The 22,340-nt window shown below is 51.9% G+C and overlaps 1 protein-coding gene across 2 annotated transcripts; it reads left to right on the forward strand.

Moving 5' to 3' along the window:
* Nucleotides 1-1,816: 1,816 nt before the first annotated feature.
* C24H1orf116 (chromosome 24 C1orf116 homolog) lies at nt 1,817-10,562 on the forward strand. 2 transcript variants are annotated; one of them, XM_053998224.1, is made up of 5 exons: nt 2,258-2,275; nt 2,389-2,465; nt 5,182-5,311; nt 7,608-7,770; nt 8,641-10,562. In XM_053998224.1, exons 3-5 carry the CDS (start codon nt 5,225-5,227, stop codon nt 9,780-9,782), a joined length of 1,392 nt encoding a protein of 463 aa, XP_053854199.1. In that variant the 5' UTR covers nt 2,258-2,275; nt 2,389-2,465; nt 5,182-5,224; the 3' UTR covers nt 9,783-10,562. The 2 variants fall into 2 exon arrangements, with proteins under 2 accessions (XP_053854198.1, XP_053854199.1); XM_053998223.1 differs by lacking the exon at nt 2,389-2,465 and having other exon boundaries at nt 1,817-2,275.
* Nucleotides 10,563-22,340: the final 11,778 nt, after the last annotated feature.

Consider the following 22,340-nt stretch of genomic DNA (forward strand, 5'->3'; position numbering starts at 1 on the left):
CTGTGCAACAGGAGGCATTAACTACGTGCTATTTGCCATAACTGAGCTGTCAGCACACAGGCTGCGCCTGCAATTTGGGTGAAGGAAAGTGCCCAAGAGTCCCACAGAGTCAAATAAACGTCCTTACCTCGACAGGAATCTTATCAGTGACGCCGTGTGGATGCTTTTCCTTTAGGGCCCAGGCCTGAGTCACTTGTGCCCTTGTGTTTAGGAACAGGGTGAGGCTCAGCAGGGCTGTGAAGCTGCCAAAGTCCTTCCAGGGCACTGGGAAGTCTTCTCTGCATCATTTGACTCCTCGCATATCCTTCATGCCATCTATGTGAAATCACACCTTATTTTGGGTTGGAGCTATTTATATTTGTTGGAGGGAGAGGAATGTGGAAAAAGAACAGGTTCTTTCTGGGCTCCTGATTCAGAGGAGCTCGAGATTTCTCCTAATGGATCCTGACACTTTCCTGACCCATACGGGGCTGCTGGCAGCCAGCTCTGCCTGTTGGACTGCCCAGACTGGAGTCCTGCTGCTGTCAGGACACCCCTGCCCCGTGCTGCTGCTCACTCACACCCTGCTGCCAGTGCAATAACAAAATTACTCCAGCTTTGGTTTCCTCCCTCTCTCAGAGCAGCCTCAGCACCGGGCACAACTCAACAAAACCCACACAGCTCTAAAGCTTCCACTTCAAATTGAAATGAATTCATTAATTTACAATCAGACCCACTTCATTAATTACTGCCACATTTAAACTCTGTCGATGCTGTGCCATCCAGCACAGCTCCTGAAGCACTGGCACCAATCCTGCCCTCAATCCCTGGTCGTAACAACGCTCCAGCAGCTCTGGCTGCATCCCCATCCCTCACCTGCTGCAGCTGGGGCTCTCAGCAGCCTCTGCTTTGTTGATCTGCTCTCCAGCACGTGTTCCCTTCTGGAACAGCACTTGGCTGGGCTCAGCATTGCCAGTGGGAGCCTCTGGCTCATCTGCTCTCCCTCCGTCTTCCCCTGGCTTTAATTAGCTGATGTTTCCACTTCCCCGTTCTGCGGAGCAGGGAACATGTGTGGCAACACAGCCTTTTGCTAAAAATACAAATTAAAGGAAAAAAAAAAAAAAGTCATTGGAGCGTGGAAATGTGAATGAATCCGGCAGCTGTGTCAGCCCTGGAAATTTCCTGCAGGGTGTTTGTAGATTTGCAGTGAGCGGCACCTTGTCAAGCAGGTACAAGTCCATGCTGTGCGTGGGGAATGGCCAAAGCATTGTTAATCAGCAGGAAAAGCTCCGATTTCAATAACAGAGCCCAAAGTCAGGGTAAGAAGGAGGCTCTGCTGTTCTCTGCCTGCCCCTGCAGCTCCACCCGGACTGGGGGTCGGTGTCACCCTGCACAGGGTGGGGACATCTGGGCCCCTCCGGCAGCAGAGGGTCCCGGGGGCTCAGAGCAGGAGATGCTGCTGGAGAAATGCCCCAGCAGAGGTTCTGAGAAGGTGTCGGTGTGAGGATGAGCCTGATGGGCATCTTGGGGGGCTTTAGCTTTCACCAGAGCTCCAGGAACTGACCTCAGGCTGCCTGGGGAAGGAGTCCCCAGCACGGGGAAGGAGCTTGCAGAGGGTTTTGGTGCCCACAGGGAACGGTGCCAACTGGGGCAAAAGCAGCTGCAGGTCGGGACAGGCAGAAGGAGCCTCGGAGCTGCGCAGACCTGGGCACCCCGTCCTGCAGCACGTAAATAAATCTGTGCCGAAGCTTCCCTCCCAAAACACTTTCTGCCTGTCCTTACAACCTTTGCAAGCAGCAAACCTTTGGCCTCTGGGAAGCTGTGGTGAAATGCAAGTACCAGCCTGTCCCAGCCCAGGCTGCTTTCAGAGCCGAGCAGGAACCAGCTCCCGGCATCCCCGCACAAACCACCCGAGAGAAGAAACCTGCTGCGGGTGACGCGCTCCTGGGTGCGAACGCCCAGCCTGGGACGTAATTATTGTGTGCAAGGCTCGGCTCGGGGCTCAGCCGGGCGCTCCGCTGTCAGCGAGCAGCTATGCGGCAGAACAGGATGTCGGATTAAGGAGTCTCCGGCCAAAGCCGTGCCCAGGACAGCAGGGGACAGCAGGGAAGTGAGCGAGCTGGGTGGCACCGAGCAGAGCTGCCCGCAGCTCCCGGGCGCTGCCAGCTCACAGCCAGCGCTCTGGGGCACGGCACGGCCGGCTTTTGGGGGCTCAGCCACGCCGGGACCCGGGCTGAAGCAGCAGGGAAGGTGCCTGGCAGGGCTGCAGGATGAATTCCACTCGCCCTGGCTGCAGGTGAGGGGCCAGGGATCACCTGTCAGGACGTACCTGAGAGCACCCACCTGGCCAGCGCAGCCTTATCTGCAGCGGGAGCAGAGTTAATGTGTAACCCGGCTGTGTTTGGTTAGCCCAGAAAAGCAAAGAAGTCCTGGGATAGGCACGGCCGGGACAAGGAATTGGGCAGCACGGAACGACAGACAGCCTGGTAAAACTGCAAAACAGATTAATAATAATTTCTGTTCCTGCTCGTCCTTTGCTCTCTGTGCTTTTCCTGCTGGACGGGCTGCGGGTGAGGGGTGGGGGGCTCTGGGTACCTGCAGGGCTCTGCTTTGCAAGGGTGAAATGCGGTGGGGGATTCACCAGCCAAGCTGGACGAGGTGGTTTGGAGGTGCTGGTGGAGTTGGAGGTGGTGGTGGAGGGAGGAAAGCTGGGGAAACCTGTGCTCGGGACAGCAAACTGCTCAGGCAGCTGCTGTGGTGCTTCGTTTACCTGTTGAGACAGGAGGAAATTCAGATTTGCCCCTGAGCTGGGATCCGTCCCCCTGGGCTGCTCAGAGCTGGGCCGGTGCCTGCAGAGGGGGGTTTGCTTTGGGTTGTGTTTGGGGCTGGCCAGGACAAAGCCTTTCCCCGGCAGGAGGGGTCTGGCTGCTCTGCCCCAGACAGCAAAACCGAGGTGCTCTAACCGGGGATGAAGAGCTTGGAGTGGTGCTGGCTGAAAGAAAGTAGCCTCTTCTCTAAAGCAATTAGCATTAATTGCTAGCCGGCACCTCTTTGATGGCTTTTAAAGGACAGTTATGGCAACGGCCACAAGAGCTGAGGGACCTGGCCTTTGGATTTGGGTAAAAAATAGCTTCTTCCAAATATGTTTTCAGTTGGGGAAGAGAGCTGCACCACTGAAACCCAGCTCTAAAACAGCTTTTGGAGTCCCCTGTCTTTTAAATCAAACGCTCAGTCGCATTTTTAGTTTGTGGCTGTTACTCACCACAAAGAAGGAACTAAAATCCTTCTGAATCATTAAAACTGGGGGTTTCAACACTGATTTTTCCCCTTTCCCGAGCTGGATGAGTGTGCTGGAGCTCTAATCACATCGGAGAACTAATGGGCAGGAAAAGGAACTTCTTGTTTCGGTGCAGATCCTCTGCAGCGCCCAGCGGGCTCGGGCTGGACTTTGCCTCCCGTGAGCTGGGGCTCAGTGGGTGCCAAAGCCATGGCAGCTGCTTGAGGTCCCTGCAAATGCTGTTTGAATGAGAGAAGGTGATTTCTTGAGTGGACTGGTGGTGGGGGGATCCTCATGGAGAAAATGCCTCCCTGCTGGCCCCAACCAGCTGCACACTCAAGTTCCAGCAAGGCTTTCACTTCCCCAGGAGGGTTCTGCTGTCTGAAATTTGGGAGGGAGGCAGCCAGGAGCAGCACAACAACCATGGCCAAGCCTCCTCTTACTGAGGAGTCGATGTAAATCTAGAAATCTATATCTCTAGTTTTGATATCAATCTAAATTTCACGTTGTGGATGCTCCAGCTCACAGCAAAACCCTGCAGAGGCCTGAAGTCCGCCAAGCTCAGCTCTGCTTCCTGACAGCTCAAATCCCTGGCTACGAAGAGATCTGAATTCAAAGAATCCAGGGAACTGCTGTTCCAAAGCAACCACTTACTTCAACGTCACTTAAGCAGTAAATAATGCAAAGCTGAGACTGAAATATTAAACTCCTCCTGCGTGGAGGGATTAGACCTGTCAGGGCGTGGGTGTTGCAATCTGATTTTTGCGGCGTATTCCAATTACAAAGGAATTCTTTCAGGGTCTAACGCTCTGAACAAGCAGCCAGTTCTGCTCACTTATCGCTGGATCTAATTCCCTGATCCTGCTACAAGAAAAAAAAGCAGCAGTGTGTTCCTGCCTGCAGGTTACAGCACAAAGGGCTCCTCTGTCTCCCGAGGAGCAAATCCTCTCGCGTGGGTCCGTGTGTCTTGCAGGGGGTGTTGGTGTTTGTTTTGCTGCTCCCTCTCGCCCCCACGGCCCAGTTCCCTTCCCAAGAACAGGGTGGTGCATGTGGAGGAGACTTAATTGGTGGTGCCAGGAATTTTGGAAGCTCGGTGCTTTGCATCCATCAGTAATGACACCTTCTGTGGGTGCTCAGCAGAGCTCTGGGCAGGGATAACTGTCCCCTCTGCCACCTGGCACCCTGCCCCAGTGTGGGAAGCCCAAATCCAGGCTCTTTGTCGGGCAGCTGCCGCCACACTGGGGTCCCACTGGTGATGGGAGGTCTGGGCTGCATCAGGGGGACACTGCTGTGAGCAGAGGGGACATTGGGGTGCTGCTTGAACCCCCCTGGGCACAGCCCCAGCCTGCCCTGCTCCCCACAGGCTGTGCCAGCCGTGTGCCCAAACACACCCAGGCGTGCCCCAAAGGCCCGGGGGCACCTCCCTGGGGACACCTCCCTGGGGACACCTCCCCGGGGCCCCCAAGGAAGGGTGGCAGAGGCAGCTCCTTGCCAGGAGGAAGCTCCTGACAGAGCGAGGATGTGAGTAACCAGCAGCATTTTGGGCCAGCACGTTCACAAGTTCAAGCTGCAGGGCTGGCACGGGGTGTGGCAGAGGAAAGAGGTCCCATGAGTCGGGGCTGGGGCTGTGCTGGGATTTCTGAGCTGGGCTTACAGCTTTTCTTATCCACCCCTCTGAGGTGAGCAGGGAGCCACCAACACGAGCTGGCTGTGCAGAGATTACCCCATTCCCAATTATTTTGAGGAAAACTTCAAAGACGATGTTTAAAAGCCCAGCTGTGCCTTCTCCTGGGGACAGCAGCTGAAGATGGAGCACAGTTCCTCCATCCAGCAGCTTCAGAGCCTGCCTGTCCTCCCTCCCAGCGTGCTTGAGTCACCCCCGGGGGAGCCTCACAACTTAATGCTTCTCCTTTCTCCTGCTCCAGCCGGGATATTCCCGCCGTGCCCGCCTCCAGGGCAGCCCGTGCTATGCCTAGGAAGGAGCTGGGGATGGCTGGCTGCAACTCTGGCAGCTGTGACAGCATGGTCAGCACGGCCTCCAACCACTCGCAGCGGGTGAGTAACCCCGGGGTGCCCAGCCCAACTCGCCCCTCTGAGCTGGAGGAGGATTTTGGGCAGATGTCAGCCCAAATCTGCTCTCTGGCCGTGCTTTGGAGGCAGCTGGAGGTCCTGAGAGAGCAGCAGGACCAGGTGAATTCCTGAATTCCTGCCCCAGAGTACTCCCAGCCTTCCCATCCTGCCATGTGTGTGGAGAGCCCTTGGTGCTGCAGGGGCTGCTCTGGGCCAGGACAGATCCCTGGAGAGGGGATCCCTGGAGAGGGGATCCCATCCCTGGAGAGGGGATCCTGTCCCTGGAGAGGGGATCCTGTCCCTGGAGAGGGGATCTGTGGAGAGGGGATCTGGTCCCTGGAGAGGGGATCCCGTTCTTGGAGAGGGGATCTGTGGAGAGGGGATCTGTGTAGAGGGGATCTGGTCCCTGGAGAGGAGATCCGTGGAGAGGGGATCCATGGAGAGGGGATCTGTGGAGAGAGGATCCCATCCCTGGAGAGGGGATCCTGTCCCTGCAGAGGGGATCTGTGGAGAGGGGATCTGTGGAGAGAGGATCCCGTCCCTGGAGAGGGGATCCTGTCCCTGCAGAGGGGATCTGTGGAGAGGGGATCCTGTCCCTGCAGAGGGGATCTGTGGAGAGGGGATCCTGTCCCTGCAGAGGGGATCCCTGCAGAGGGGACCCTCTCCCTGGAGAGGCTCCTGTGCTGCCGGGGCCGCAGGGATCAGACCAGTTGGGTAACTGGGTCACGCTGGCTCCAAGCAGAGTGACAACACCTGGAGGAGACAGCGAGCTGAGCTCCTCCTGCCTGGCACCAGATGAATTCCCCAGTTAAGGCAGGGATGAGTTTGGACCATGGGTGTAGATGTGTAATTTTTCACTATCTCTCCATTAAAGTTGTTTGTCTCCCAACACCGATCCCAAGATTGATGGGTTAATTACATCCTGCCTGACTTGGAGCATAATTGATACGTGTGAGAGCAGCTCAGTCCTGGCAGCTTTTCCATTTGATGTATTGCAAACCAGAACCAAACCCTCTGAGTTTAATGGGGATGGAAGAACTGGTTGTGATACTGCCCAGTAAAAGATTTGGATAAGGTGTCTCTGCCAAACAACTCCACCTGGGATAATTCCTGCCCCATGCTTGTTGATCTGATGCACATTCCATCCTGTCCTGCGCTTCATTTTGTTCATGACAGATTGCAGGAATCACCTTGATATCTGATATTGCAATTGCACATCTCCTGGTGCTCCAAATATAACAAAAATTAAACAACTCTGGCTCAGGGATGAATGGGAGAACAAGGAGAGTTCATCACATGCACAGAAACCTTCAGTGTTTGTGGAGTTTTCTAAGATTCAGCATTGCTGAGCAGGACAGGTGTCTGTACCTACAGATTTGTTACCCATCTGCTCACATTTCAATTTAAAGAACTGAAAGTTAGAGGCCAAGTTCCCAAGTTCAGAATAATCCACCTTCTGACCCACAGAGTAGGGTAATATAAAAAAGGCTTTAAGTATATATATATATATATATATATATATTTCTTATTTTTAGAGGAGGTTGTCTAGATTTCTGGAGCTCTAAATACTCATTATTGAACAGCCACTGGCCAAGCAGCTGTCACAGGCTCTCTAAACTACTTGGACATTAAATATAAACATATAAACTATTAAAATTATATATATTAAAATATATATCGTATTTATATATCTATATATAAAGTTATATATAAAAAGTTATAAATATGTGTAGTATAATGTAAACTTCTCATATATAGAGTATAAAGTAAACCTCTTTTTCGTAGATATCTATTTATATACACATATATTTTATAAATATATACATATATTTTAATCCATATTTATATATACTAGATATATACGACATAGATATTTATATATGTATATATATAGTATGTATGTAGTATAAGGTAAACCTCTCTTATATATATTTATATATAAATAATAAATATATACATATACTTATATATTTATATATAATATATACCACATAGATATATTTTTATAGATACTACATATATGTTTTGTATATGTTTATATATATATATTTATATATAAATATATAAAATATATTTTAATATAAATATATTTTTTAAAATATATTTTATGTATATATATAAATATATAACATATAAAAATATATATGTAGTATATATCTTCTTTTATCTATCTATCTCTATCTATATCTGTATCTATATATCTATATATCTATATAACTATATAACTATATATATATATATATATATATATATTCTTTTATCTTTATCTTCCTTTTTGCAGAGTGACAACAGCTATGATTATTTATCTGTGGAAGAGAAAGAGTGTTTGATGTTCCTGGAGGAAACCATTGGCTCCCTGGATGCAGAGGGGGACAGTGGGGTGTCCACGGATGACACCGACTACGGGGAGCCCTCCAAGCCCAGGAAAGGCCCTGTGCCCCGGGGTGAGCTGGAAACCCTTCTGCAGATAAGATTTTAATATAAAATATAAAAATCGATTTATACAGGCCATGTTCTCAAGTACAGATATGTACAATACACGTCCTATCTAGGCATGAATATTTTACAGAATTTTCTGACACCACAACTCAATGGCTTCAAAATTCTACAATATCTAAATACCTTGCAGGGATCATGCTTGGTGTCAGTAACCACACGGATTAACGAGGCTTTGTCAGGCCCAAAGGATCCCATTTCCCCAGCAGTGATGGATCAGAGGAGCGGGGGGAGCCTTGTGCTGGCCCAGAAGGGGTGAGCACTTTGAGTGCTGTGTCCAGTTCTGGCCCCTCAGTTTGGGAAGGACACTGAGATGCTTGAGAGCATCCAGAGGAGGCAACAAGGCTGGTGAGGGGCTTGGAACACAAACCCTGTGAGGAACGTTTGAAGGAGCTGGGGTTGTTCAGCCTGGAGAAGAGGAGGCTCAGAGGTGACCTCGTTGCTCTCCACAACTCCCTGAAGGGAGGTGCAGACAGGTGGGGTCGGTCTCTTCCACCGGGCAGCTCTGACAGAACAAGAGGACACAGCCTCCAGCTACGTCAGGGGAGGTACAGGTTGGATATTAGGAAAAAAAATTTCACTAAAAGAATAATAAAGTACTGGAATTGTCTTCCCAGGGAGGTGGTGGAATCACCACCTCTGGATGTGTTAAAAAAAGACTGGACATGGCACTTGGTGCTGTAGTCTAGTTGAGGTGTCAGGGCACGGGTTGGACTTGATGACCTTAGAGGTCTTTTCCAACCTCATTATTCTGTGATTCTGTGATTCTGAGGGGTGTTCTGTGTCCAGAGCATGACTTCAACTCCCTCTCTTCCCAGATTTGGGGAACGGGACTCCCCCTCCAAGCAGAGATCAGCAGCGTGGGGCTGAACAGAGGAGTGGTAGAAGCATCTCTGCCCCGTCCGGCTCGGCCCCGGCAGCTGCTCCAGGCCCAGGTTGTTCCAGCCTTCCGAGGAGCATCCCTGCAGCCAACGGAGCTTCTGGCAGCACAGGAGGTGTCCACACTGTGCCAGCAGGAAAAACTGCACAGGAGGTGCCCAAGGAGGGCAGGCTGGACCAAGGCAGCGCAGGAAGCCACACCAAGTCCGTGATGATCCATCCTCCAGACCCCTTCCAGGATGACCTGGAGTGGTCGCGCAGCCATCGCTCAGATGCCAAGGGGGAGGCGGCCAAGGAGACCAAGATTCGGACTGCGTGGGGCCAACCGGAGAAATCCACACTGGAAGAGGCCCCTCAGGAGCCCGATGCCAAGCGTGGGCCTCCAACCGCCCCCAAACCGCGGAAATTGCCACCAAACATCATCCTGAAAACCAGCAGGAACAGCCCCGTGCCGGAGCACAACCAGAAGGTAAAAGCAGCACCTCCAGCCTCAGCCACCTCCCACCCCAGCCCTGCCAGCGACAGCACTGCTGAAAAGGGGAATTCAGGCCACCTCGACCCCAAGGAGAAGGAGAAAGCCCGACGGGAGGCCCTGGAGAAGCTGGGACTGTCCCAGGACAGGAGGGAGCCCAGCGCCCACCTCCATCCCCACCCCAGGGAGCCGCCGCTCCCCGTCCCTGGGCAGCCTGGGGAGGGCTCCGTGCCGGGGATCCGGCAGATGACCTTCAAATCCAACACCCTGGAGCGCTCCGGGGTGGGGCTGGGCAGCTCCATGGGCAGCACCAAGGAGCAGAACGCCCGGAGCAGCAGCAGCTCCCTGGGCAAGATGTCCTTCATCGAGCGCCTGGCCCCCAGCTTCCTCCGCAGCCGCCCCCGGCCCGCCTCCCTCGGGGCAGGGAAGGACTTTGCCGGCCTGAAGGAGCAGGAGGAGAAGGACAAGAGCAGCAAGAGGAGGTCCCACCCTCTGCCCAGCTTCCCCAGGCCGCCGCGCTCCGCCGTGAGCGTGAAGATCTCCCCGAAGGGCGCGGCCGACGAGAACCGGCGCGAGGCGCTCAAGAAGTTGGGGCTGCTGAAGGAATAGCTCGTGGGGCTGCTGGAAAAGGGGCTTTTCACCCCAAACGCAGCGGCCTGCACTGCCTGGGGCCTTGGGCACGAGCATCTGCTGCCAGCTCCTGCCCCGGCGGCTCGGGAGGGGTGCTGGGAGCTTCACCAAACGGAGGAACGCCGCGTGTACAGAATATTTTGTATATAGCAGATGTACATGAGCTATTTATACAAATCACCTCAGCACGGACCGGGTGTGCTCTCCTGCAAGGGCTTTAATGCATTTGGGGATTCATCAAAACAGGGAAGCCATGGAATTAGGGGCTTGGCTTGTTTTCAAAGGGGTTGCCTGTGGATAAAGTGTCTCTGGGAAGAACTGCTGGACTTTGCTGCTCCTTTAGGATTTTTCTGGGTTCTTTTTTGTTCATTTTATCACAGCCTCTGAGGCCTGAGCACTCACCTGCCACATGGAAGTGCCTCGCAAAACCACCACTGCCTGCTGGGTGGGCTGGAGGGCTGCACAGACATCCCACTGCCACACTCTGCTCTCCCACCCAGCCCTGACCACCTGCATCCAGCACCTGGAAGAGGCTTGAACTGCAGGAAGTGCCAGCTGAGGAGGCCAGAGGCTGTGCTGGTGTCAGATCCAGAAGTGCTGCCCAAAGTGGGGCAGATGCAAGGCTGGGACAGCTCCAACTCATCCCTTCCGAGCTGTCCTGGCACCTCTCAGGCCCAGCTGGTGCTGCCAGCACCTTGCTGCTCACCTTGGGGAACAGAGGTGGTTGATGTCCCTAATAAACCTGTTTGTGATCAGAAAGTGCCATGTGGTACAGATTTATGTGGTAAATAATACATACCCCTAATTAGGGGGGTTTAAAACAAAGAGTTCTGAGAGAAAGGATGAGCCAGGTCAGGTCTGTCCCACCTAGAAAATGGAATTATTTGATCAGCACAGGCAAAGTCTTCCATGGAGCAACCTGGGATGGTGGAAGGTGGCCCTGCCTGTGAGAAGGGGAGGAACAAGGAGAGCTTTAAGGTCCCTTCCAACCCAAAGTGTTCCATGGTTCTGTAATTCCCGGCTCTCCCTGCAAGCACAAAGAGGGAATGTGGAATTCCTGGTGCTCCCGTGTTTGCTGGCAGGCTTGAGGCAGCCCCGTGTGCAGCCAGGCAGCAGCAGAGGTTCCACCCAGCCCCAGCTGCTCGCCTGGGGACTTCCACGTGCAAATGTTCGACTTTAAAGGCAGCAAGAGCACCGTGAGGAGAGGAGGGGGAGATAAAAGGGTCAGCCAAGCCCTGCCTGGGTTAAAGCTGCGTGTTCATCCCTGTGCTCCTCTCCTCTGACCACTGTGTCCCAGCCAGGGCTGATTCCAGCTGTTCACTGCTCTGACTGCTCAGCACCTGCATGGTGCAAGTCCCAAGGGAAATCTCACCTTGTTCATCTAATGAGAAAGGAGGAGAGCATTAAGGACTCTCTCAAAGCATTTTTGCCCTGAAACAGAACCTAGACATCTCTTAAAACCAGATTGTTTTGGAAACAAAAGGCTTTTCTTCCAATCCTTGGCTTTAGTCAGAACCATTGTGTGCTGGTGTCATGAAAGCTGAGTTTTGTTCAGATTTCCAAGGAGAAATCTCACTCCCAAAGATCCCTTATCAATCTGTGATGTGGTGATGCTCACAAACAGGAGCTGGTATGAAATGGGAACAAAAGAGAACAAATTAAAACAACAACCAGAGAGCAGCAGGGTCATTCCTCCGGGAATGAGCTCCACATTTCTGTGCCTTTCCTGGAGCTGCCAGATGCTCTGGGCTGGCAGAGCATCACTCACCACGGGCAGGCACTGCTGTTTCATCCTGCCAGGGGAATATGGAATTTTACCTGCTGGATCTGTTTGTAGCCCTTAGAAACGGAGCTGTTTATGCCCCAGGGCTGGGACCTTATGCAAGAGCAGGCCCATGACTGTGCCTGGTGCCACCCAGAGCTGAGCCCTGCTGCTGGCAGAGACATCCTGCTCCTGCTCCTTCTCCTGCTCCTACTCCTGCCCTACTCCTGCTCCTGCTGCTGGCAGAGACATCCTGCTCCTGCTGCTGGCAGAGACATCCTGCTCCTGCTGCTGGCAGAGGGATCCTGCTCCTGCTGCTGGCAGAGGGATCCTGCTCCTGCTCCTTCTCCTGCTCCTACTCCTGCCCTACTTCTGCTCCTGCTGCTGGCAGAGACATCCTGCTCCTGCTGCTGGCAGAGGGATCCTGCTCCCGCTCCTACTCCTATTCCTGGTCTTACTCCTACTCCTGGCAGAGGGATCCTGCCCCTGCTCCTTCTCCTGCTCCTGCCCTACTCTTGCCCTACTCCTGCTCCTGCAGGGAGCGAGGCCACCTCAGCTCCACCTGGAGCACCTGCAGGTGCCTTCCTGCTGCCCCCTCTGCCTCCTGCTGCTGCAGAGTTCTCTCCTCCTGATGCACAGGTTTGCATCGGGCTGGCCAGCCCCAGGACAACTCGAGGAACTGCTCAAAACCCAGCATTTCCCTGCTTCTTTCCGTGCCTCAGTGCCTCGCATTCCTTGGATTCCTTCTGAGGGCCAGCACCTCGTGCACACCTTTCCTGTGGTGCAGCTCTTCAGGAGGATGCCCTGCCCTTCTCGCCATGCAGAGCAGCTCCAGGGGTGTTTGCAGAGGGATTGAAAGCCTGGCTGTGGACTGTGCCAGCCTGAGCCTGTTTGGTATTCACAGACTGTCCTGGAAAGGTGCAGCTGCTGCAAGGTCAGGGATGGAAAGGATTGAGTGCAGCTTAGTGCTGCAAGCAGTTAATTAACATCAGCAAATTGTTCAGTGCAATTGCCTCCACGGGTCAGCCCCTCTCTCCAAAGAAAGCCTGCATTAGTTTGGAAATTAAATTGCCTGTAAGGAACAAAGGCTCTTGCTTTGTCATTATCATAAAATCATGGAATGGTTTGGGTTGGAAGGGACCTTAAAGCTCCTCCAGTTTCATCCCCCTTTCACTATCCCAGCCTGCTCCAAGTCTGGGTGGGAGCAGCACAAACAAAATCTACCCCCAGGTTCAGGCAGAGCCCAGCAGAACTCCTGGGTTCTTGTCTGGGGACCCCTGAAATCAAAATCAGGCTTCATACTCTGGCAGGGGGTGGAATGAGATGAGCTTTAATGGCCCTCCCAACCCAAACCATTCTGTGAGTCTGTGAATCTAATTCTGGGCATATTTAACTTGATTTGTGCCCGGAAGGCAAAATCCCAGCAGAGCCCAGACACAACAGCCACGAAGAGAGATCACAGCCTTGCAGAAGCAGCAAGCCTCCGAAGGGTTGGTAAATGCACCCTCAGTGTCTTCATGCAGATTATCCAGACTGAGTTTATGTGGTAACAATGTTAAAAACAACAAAGAAAACACCCAGCTTTGCATTTTGCACAGAATATTCATCTAATTCCTAACCATCAGTCCCACCCTGGCTCAGACCTGTCATTTCCATGTCTACATGAGCCCGTCAAGACCTCCTGTGTCAATTAAAAACATCCTCGTGCACATCTTTCATTACAAACATCAAATTCAGGAGCAGTGGCTGGTGGCATTCTGGCAGTGTCAGGGAGCAGCAGCTGCACCAGGCCACAGCAGAAAACTGAAATAATTTGTGTTCATAACAGCTCTTGTGCCTCTGGGGTGGCATCAGGGGAGCCTTGGGGCTGAGAGTGGGGAAGGAGTCTTGGATGCTGCTGAGCCAAGCTGGGAAACCCCAAACTGGGCTCCAGGATCGAGCTGGGCTCACTGCAGGATCGAGCTGGGCTCACTCCAGGATCAAGCTGGGCTCACTGCAGGATCGAGCTGGGCTCCAGGATCGAGCTGGGCTCACTGCAGGATCGAGCTGGGCTCACTGCAGGATCGAGCTGGGCTCCCTCCAGGATCGAGCTGGGCTCACTGCAGGATCGAGCTGGGCTCACTGCGGGATCGAGCTGGGCTCACTGCAGGATCGAGCTGGGCTCACTGCAGGATCGAGCTGGGCTCACTGCGGGATCGAGCTGGGCTCACTGCAGGATCGAGCTGGGCTCCCTCCAGGATCGAGCTGGGCTCACTGCGGGATTGAGCTGGGCTCACTGCAGGATCGAGCTGGGCTCCAGGATCGAGCTGGGCTCACTGCAGGATCGAGCTGGGCTCCAGGATCGAGCTGGGCTCCAGGATCGAGCTGGGCTCACTACAGGATTGAGCTGGGCTCACTGCAGGATTGAGCTGGGCTCACTCCAGGATCGAGCTGGGCTCACTGCGGGATTGAGCTGGGCTCACTGCAGGATCGAGCTGGGCTCCAGGATCGAGCTGGGCTCACTGCGGGATCGAGCTGGGCTCCAGGATCGAGCTGGGCTCACTGCAGGATCGAGCTGGGCTCACTCCAGGATCGAGCTGGGCTCACTGCAGGATTGAGCTGGGCTCCAGGATCGAGCTGGGCTCACTGCAGGATCGAGCTGGGCTCACTCCAGGATTGAGCTGGGCTCCAGGATCGAGCTGGGCTCACTGCAGGATCGAGCTGGGCTCACTGCAGGATCGAGCTGGGCTCACTCCAGGATTGAGCTGGGCTCCAGGATCGAGCTGGGCTCACTCCAGGATTGAGCTGGGCTCACTCCAGGATCGAGCTGGGCTCACTGCAGGATCGAGCTGGGCTCACTGCAGGATCGAGCTGGGCTCCAGGATCGAGCTGGGCTCACTGCGGGATCGAGCTGGGCTCACTGCAGGATCGAGCTGGGCTCACTGCAGGATTGAGCTGGGCTCACTGCAGGATTGAGCTGGGCTCACTCCAGGATTGAGCTGGGCTCACTGCAGGATCGAGCTGGGCTCACTGCAGGATTGAGCTGGGCTCACTGCAGCTCTGGGGAAGATGCTGGTGATATCCGAGGCTTTTTAACCCCATTCCAGCATGGTTTGAGCAATAACCAGGAGCTGAGGCTCTGCCCTTTCCCTGCTCACAAGGAGACAAGGACCCTCTCCAAGCCCACCATGCTTCTCTCTGTTATATTTTTTTTCTTTTTGTGCCCCTGTTCTTTGTTCCTAATGGAACTGCAAATGAAAAAAGGCCCAACCTCGTTGCTGCAGCTCCCACCCATGCCCTGCTTGGCCCCACAGAACCAACAACCTGCAAAGAGGAGCCCCACCAGGGGCATTGCAGCCTTTTGCTGCTAAGTTAAAGCAGCCAGGCTTTATTGCTTTGGGTTTTGCATTCCTCCACTTGCCAGTGATGCCAATTTACCTGATAATACCTTAAACCAGAGCTAGACCCGGTGTTCCTGCTCTTAAACCCCCGTGGGTTTGGGATCACCCTGCAGGGCAGGGTGAGGGTCTCCACCTCCCCGAGATCTCAGCTCTTTTCTTCCAGCTCGGATTTGGAAGTCCAGGAAGAGACAGACAGGGGCAGTGTTGTTCCTTGCAGAGGGGTTTGTGTGCACCAAAACCATCCCTGGCTGGCCCCAAGCAGGAGTTTAATCATTAATCAGGCACTTAGGAGCGGCCAGGGGTTGTTCTCATTAATTAATTACAGCTCTGAGCACAGCCAGGCTGGGCTGAGGCGCTGGCAGCAACCTCCACATCTGCCCAGGGATGGAGCTCGTGGGATGGAGCCTCTGCCTGTCCTGGTGCTGCTCCCAGGGAGGAGATTCCCCCTCCAGCACCTTTGTCAGAGGAAGGAAGAGGAATTTCCTTTACAAGCACAGCCCAGGAGAATTTAACTCTCCTTTAATTAACTGCATTAAATTTAATTTTAAACTTAAAATTAAGTTTTTAAATTAAATATAACTTTTAAACTTTTTAAACTTTAATTAAATTTAACTCTCCTTTAGGTGCGAGGCAGTGGTACTGCCCAGGAGGCTCTCCTGTAATTCCATTTTTTTATGATTTTCTGAAATAACACTGAGTATTCCCAGGGGGTTCCCACCAGCACTTGTATCCCATTTTATTGCTCACACAAAGCCAATCCTGGTGCTTTGCTGCTCTCAGGGCAAAAAACTGCCCTCAGTTCTGCTGGAGCCCAGCCAAGAGTGGGGAATTTATGGCACAGGTTTGGTACAAAACACAATTACTGCAATACAAAATTAATCATATCACCATTAACGGCACAAAACTGCTCCTTGGAGATTTATCCCCAGCCAGGGAGATTCCAAAGTGTCTCAGGGATTGTTTTACACACCAAACAATCTGCTCTTCACACCCTGGCTGACCCCGGAGCGGGAGATCAAGGCCCTGGACCCCAGAGGACTGAGAAGAAAATAATTCCCTAAATCTCCCTCTGAAGCCTTGACACTCCTCAGCCAGGGAATGTTATCCTGCAGATCCTGGGGACGCTCAGGGGGCTGGAGCCAGCCCAGGGCCTCTCAGAGGAGCCACAGGTGGGTTTTTAATCAATCATTTTGAATGGAAGGCAAAGCAGCCCCAAGCCCCTGGCAGTAGCTGAAAAGCCTCCGTAGCTTTGGAGCTGTCAGCACTTCCAAAGTCCTCTCAATTCTTTGGTTCGTGCAAAAGAGGAATTGTGTTTATGAACAAACTGCCCTGAGTTTGTTCTTCAGACCCTGTTTGTTCTTCAGACCTTCACACCCTGTGGCCTGAACCCACCTTGTTCACATTGCAGGGACTGGTTTAGGGCCAAAATGGAAGCAGAAATCATCTTTTTGACCCCAAAACAGGATCAAAACACAGACATGAGCTCAGTGAAGGGCCAGTCAAACCACAGGTGTCTGAGGAACCTTTCACAAAGTTCTTGATGTGAAGTTCTGCCTGGAAGTGGCTCACAGCAAACACCATCTCATGGCATACTCCGTGTTTTATATTAAAGCATTTTGTCTGTAGAGCAGGGGAATTCCTCTCAAACTCTGCAATTTCTGCTCCTGGCCTCTTCACCCCTTTTTTTCCCCCTTCTATGACATCATCACATCCCTAGATAGCTAAAAAAGACCATTTTGAGTCTTTTTGATGACATCTCTGCCACTCCTCTGAGCATTTTGACCATCTCCTCTTTGCTCAGCAACCCACAGCAAGACCTCAGAAGATTTTTTGTGCGCCCATTTGAAGATCTACACGTCAATATATGAGAAAAAGAATTAGACATCAAGAGAAAAGCAAAGACTAACTGAGCTGCAAGCTGCAAAAACAACTTTATTAAACAAAATCCGAGCTGGAGGTGGAGGAAGAGAAAATTTCCAGCACCAGAAGTATCACAATCGAAGGTAGGTGAGTCTCAATTTGCCCTCAAAATACTGTTTTTTTGAGAACAGTGCTGTTGTAGAGTGATTACAGGAGAGAGATTTCACCTACAGGATGTAACAGTTCTGAAATTCAACATAATTATTTCTATAAAAATAAAGGTAGTGACTTATGATGATTTTTCTCCCCACTGTGCCCTTATTTATTTTTTTTTTCCTTTTAAAGCTATAAATTGAATTACTGCCCTTTTTGGCCAAGAGCAACCAAAAAAATGACATGGACAAGGTAAAATGCACCCCAGTTCTGGATGGTGGCAGGACAATGGTTTAATCAGGTGCCAAAAATGGATCCTATAAACATTTTCACAATATAAGACTGAAATAAAGACAGGAAAAACCCAGCCACACATGGTTTTACTCCAGGGATTTCTCTGGCCCTTCCTTGTCTCTTTCTGCTTTATATTGAATGCCTATTTGTGGGTCAGCATTAAAAAACAACTCCTTGCCTAAAAACTAACATTAAATGAGATTAAAATGGAGCTGAGGGCTCTGTCCTGCAGAGCAGAAATAAGGAAAAGAGGGCTTGCACTGCTGGACATCAGAAAAGATGAAATAAGCATAGGAATCACATTTTTACTGGGTTTTTTTTTTTAATTAAAAAAAAAGCCATTCAGCTCTTTCAGCTCTTTACAGGGCATTTTTTGTTAGCTCCTCACTGCTCCAAGTCCTCCATTCTGGTGGGAATTGTGACTTTGAGTGAAAATCCTCATTTTTTACCTATTCTGTCTCTGTTGGCTCCAGTGAGGGAACTGCTGAGGCTTTGCTCTAGTGAGCAGAGCTGGGGGGACTGGAGCTGTGCCCAGTGCCCCAAACCAGCCCAAACTGGGGACACTGGAGCTGTGCCCACTGCCCCAAACCAGCCCAAACTGGGGACACTGGAGCTGTGCCCTCTGCCCCAAACCAGCCCAAACTGGGGACACTGGAGCTGTGCCCACTGCCCCAAACCAGCCCAAACTGGGAGCACTGGAGCTGTGCCCACTGCCCCAAACCAGCCCAAACTGGGGACACTGGAGCTGTGCCCACTGCCCCAAACCAGCCCAAACTGGGGGGACTGGAGCTGTGCCCACTGCCCCAAACCAGCCCAAACTGGGGACACTGGAGCTGTGCCCACTGCCCCAAACCAGCCCAAACTGGGGACACTGGAGCTGTGCCCTCTCCCATAGAACAAACATCCAAATTTGATTAATAGCACTGAGATGACAAGTGTGTAGTTAATTAGAAGCGTGTGATATCACAAAGCAGAAAACTTAAAGTTTAGAGTTTTAAAATATAATAAGTTATCAAGATAACAAAGAGTTTTAAAATACAGCAAGATAAAAATTTTAAGGCAGAAGCAATTATTCTTCTTTACCTTCTTCCTCCTTCTTCACTTTCTTCCTCCTTCTTCTTTGTAAGTTTGAATATTATTTTCTAATTAGACAGACAAGTCCACACTGCGGACTTCAAAGAATTAATTACTGAGTTAAAAGTGAAAATAATTTAAGTGTCATTTCTTAATTAGATAGTTTAACCTTAAAAAAACCTTCTAACAAGAGATGGTTGACCATTTTGTACCTCGTTAATGAAGGACTACAAAGAGTTCTGTGTCCCACCAGCTCGGGGTGGAGGGGACCAGCAGTGGGGTTTGTGGCACCCAGCCCGGGACTCAGCAGGAATCAGGCTCCTGATGGCCTTTGGGGTGTCCTTGTTCCCCTTTCCTGAGGGCTTGAAGAGCTTCCAGTGCATGGCCAAGTGTGAAATGAACCACGGGAGGTTTGAGCAGCACCGGGGCTCAGGCAAAGCTCAGGCAAAGAATTTCAGGTGAAACACTGCAGCAACCCAAAGTTTTGAACTCAAACAAGGAAATAATCCCTGTCTTAAACAGGAACGTGCAGGCACTGTTTGTGGCCAGATCTGGAAAGGGGCAGCAACAATCTGTGCAAAGATAAATGGCAGGGAATAGAAATAGAAATAGAAATAGAAATAGAAATAGAAATAGAAATAGAAATAGAAATAGAAATAGAAGGAGATGATTGGAGGGTGGCAGGAATTGTTAAAGGGTGTTGGCACCCCTGAGATCTGCAGCTTCTCCTGTAGTTTCTTGAGATGAAAAAAAAAGAGAAGAGAAGGGAAAAGGGAGAAGGAGAAGGAAAAAGGGAGAAGGGAGAAGGGAAAAGGGAGAAGGGAGAAGGGAGAAGGGAAAAGGGAGAAGGGAGAAGGGAAAAGGGAGAAGGAGAAGGAAAAAGGGAGAAGGGAGAAGGGAGAAGGGAGAAGGGAGAAGGGAGAAGGGAGAAGGGAGAAGGGGAGGTCTGATGCCACAGCAGGTCCCTCACACCTTTTGGTTGTCACTGACCCCTCATTGCCAGCGATGCCTTCACCAGCCCCCCATCCCCACAGCACAGGGTTCAGAGCAGGAGTGGGATCTGCAGAGCACCATTAGCACCTTTTTTCCTTTTAAAATTCCCTTCTTTTTGACCCAGAACAGGTCAGAGCCGCGGGGCCAGCAGGGAGGCAGCGCCCTGCCCTGAGTGGCCAGCGGAGCATTCCAGCGGTTGCCACAATCTCTCTCTTTTGCTTGATAACACAGAAATCAGCAAAATCCCCTCCCCGGCGTGAGATTTGTGAGGATTGCCGAGAGAACACTCGGGAGGGCTGGACATGGTGCTTCTGTTCCTTTTAGCAGCTCTGCTGCCAGGTGAGTCAGCAAGACACGAGTCCCAGCCCCTGAGAGGAGCAGGTAGAGCTGGAACTGGGGACACGGCTGAACCCTCCCCTGGACACCCCACACCTCCACCAGCGTTGTGGGACCCCCCACACCTCCACCTGTGTCAGGGTTTGCCTGCTTGGAATGACCCCAAAATTCTAAAAGTCCTTGTTCCCCTAGCCCAGCAGCTGAAGAAGAGGTCTGGAATGCGTGAAGTCGAGTTTTCGAGGTTATTTATTTTTTCTTATCTAAAACTTTCTCTCTCTGACCCGCCGAGGTCCGCCTGGTACAGAAGCCACAGCAGTCTCCCCCAGGTCCCGGGTGTCTGCCACATTATAAACTCAAAATTACATGTTGCCTGTTTACAGATCTGTGCCAATGCCCACCACCTATGTCAGACAGTGAATCTCTACCTTAAACCAATAGAAAAGTGTCACCATCACAGCAAGACATGGAGGACAAGAAGAAGGGAAAGAAGGCTAGGACACGCCCAGATTCCTCCATCTTGTGCCCCTGAATCACATTCTAAAAACCCCAAAATTCTACTTTTCCACCCTGTGTCAATTCACCTATCACACTACTCAAACCCTTTTGGCTTGTAATTCCTCATACAGAGTTGGCAGCCTCTCCCACGGGCTAGAATCGAAGCCACAGGTGTTTTTGACTTCTTGCCAAGGTCCCCGAGCCCCCTGCCAGGGTCTGGAGACAGCCAGGGCAGCCAGAGGGGTGTCCTGGACTCTGACACAGCTGCAGGTGTGGGAGCCAGTCCCACCTCCCCCTGTCTGCAGAGAGCAGCAAGGTCTGGGAGAGCTGGGAGCAGAGCCCCAGCAGCATCCCCAGGGAGAAGGATGCTGCCAGGTCAGGCAGAGTTTGCAAATGCCAAAGGGATTTTCCATTTATTTCTGCCCTTGACCTTTAACTCCAGGCTGGGGGGCTCCTGTAAGGGGCAGTGAGGGGTCCCCCCCATCTGTGCCAGGGGCTCTGTGGCACCAGGGGCACTCAGTGGGGGAAACACCACATCCAAAATAGACTTTCTGTGACACCAGGGGCACTCAGGTCAAATCTGGAAAGGGGCAGCAACAATATGTGTAAAGATAAATGGCAGGGAATAAAAATAAAAAAGTAAAAAAAAAAAAAAAAAAAAAAAAAAAGAGATGATTGGGGGTGGTAGGAGATGTTTAAGGGTGTTGAAAACACCACATCCAAAATAGACTTTCTGTGACACCCGGGGCACTCAGGTCAGATCTGGAAAAGGCCAGCAACAATCTCTGCAAAGATGAATGGCAGGGAACAAAAATTTAATTTTTTTTTTTTTTTAATTTTAAAAATGGAGATGATTGGGGGTGGTTGGAGATGTTTAAGGGTGTTGGAAACACCACACCCCAAGTAGATTTTCTGTGGCACCAGGGGCACTGAGGGAGAGGAAACACCACACCCAAAGCAGATTTTCTGAGCCCTGTGTCCCCTGGTGCCCCTCAGAAGCACAGCCCTGCCTCGAAGGAGCCGTGCTGGGCTCTGCTGGCTGGCTGGGAGTAACCAAACCCTTCTGTGTGTGTCCCTCAGAGCCCGCTGCCAGCAGCCTCTACAGCTCCAGGTTTGTGGCAGGAGGCCTCGGAGGGTCCATCACCCACCAGTGCTTCTACTCCACCACCCCGGCCAACAAACACGGGCGGAAATATTGGTGCAAAGTAGCGGCAGACGGGCTCTGCTCCACCATCATCTCCAGCAGCTTCACCTCCAGCGAGTACCAGGGCAGGGTGGCCCTGGGGGATGTCCCCCAGAACGGCACCTTCATGGCGACAATGACAGGGCTGAGGAGCAGCGACTCGGGCACCTACAGGTGTGGCATTGGCAGCACCAACGAAGGGCTCTACGCCAGCCTCAACCTGACTGTTTTGGCAGGTAGGATTTTGGGAGAGGTTTGGCATCAGGTGCCTCAGCTTTTTTCTGTTAGCCAGATATTTATAATTTTGGGGTGTAAAAGCACGCAGGTTTGGCCAAATCAGCTGTTCAGAAATGTGAAAGGATTCTCCTTCTCCTGCCTGTTGGAAACACAGGTTTTAGAGGTTCTGGGGAAGGGCACAGGGGAAATGTCTGAGTGAATCGGTTTTGGAGAAGTAGAGGAAATAACTGATGGAGTTGCAGAGTGTGAACTATATGTGTGGATATTTTTAAGTTATTATAAGCTAAAAAGATGAATATTTCTTATCCTAGAGCAGAACTCAGGAGCACGGTCTGAGATAACTTGTAGAGCCAAAAGGATGGGGCAGGTTTTGGGGGGGTCTGTGTGCTGAGAGTCCCTGTCCTGCTCTCTCCCTACAGACGCCACGGTGTCGAGGCCAACCCAGCTCATCCGAGGGGAGCTCCATGGCTCTGTCACAGTCCTGTGCCCCTCTGGGGACACCCAAAGTGACCAGAAGAGGTTCTGGTGCAAAGTGGGCAGAAGCAGCTGCGCTCTCATTGCCAGCTCTGATGGCTTTGTGGGCAGGAGGTACCAAGGACGGATCGTTATCACCCCTCCGGAGAGCTCTGGAGCTTTCAAAGTCCTGATAAATGACTTAAAGGAGGAGGATTCGGGGCTGTATCTGTGTGGGACGCAAGGATTGAGGGGTCAGGACAACCCACAGGAGGTGGTTCTGCAGGTGGCCACAGGTAGGACAGGGCATGGGGGGC

Source organism: Vidua macroura, chromosome 24 (assembly GCF_024509145.1).
Source record: "Vidua macroura isolate BioBank_ID:100142 chromosome 24, ASM2450914v1, whole genome shotgun sequence".
NCBI lineage: Eukaryota > Metazoa > Chordata > Aves > Passeriformes > Viduidae > Vidua > Vidua macroura.

Coding starts and splice junctions, on each gene's coding strand:
- C24H1orf116 (XM_053998223.1), top strand. CDS start 2,250: ATGAATTCCACTCGCCCTGGCTGCAG. Junction 2,276..5,181: donor TCCACTCGCCCTGGCTGCAG/GTGAGGGGCCAG, acceptor CTCCTGCTCCAG/CCGGGATATTCCCGCCGTGC. Junction 5,312..7,607: donor CCTCCAACCACTCGCAGCGG/GTGAGTAACCCC, acceptor TCCTTTTTGCAG/AGTGACAACAGCTATGATTA.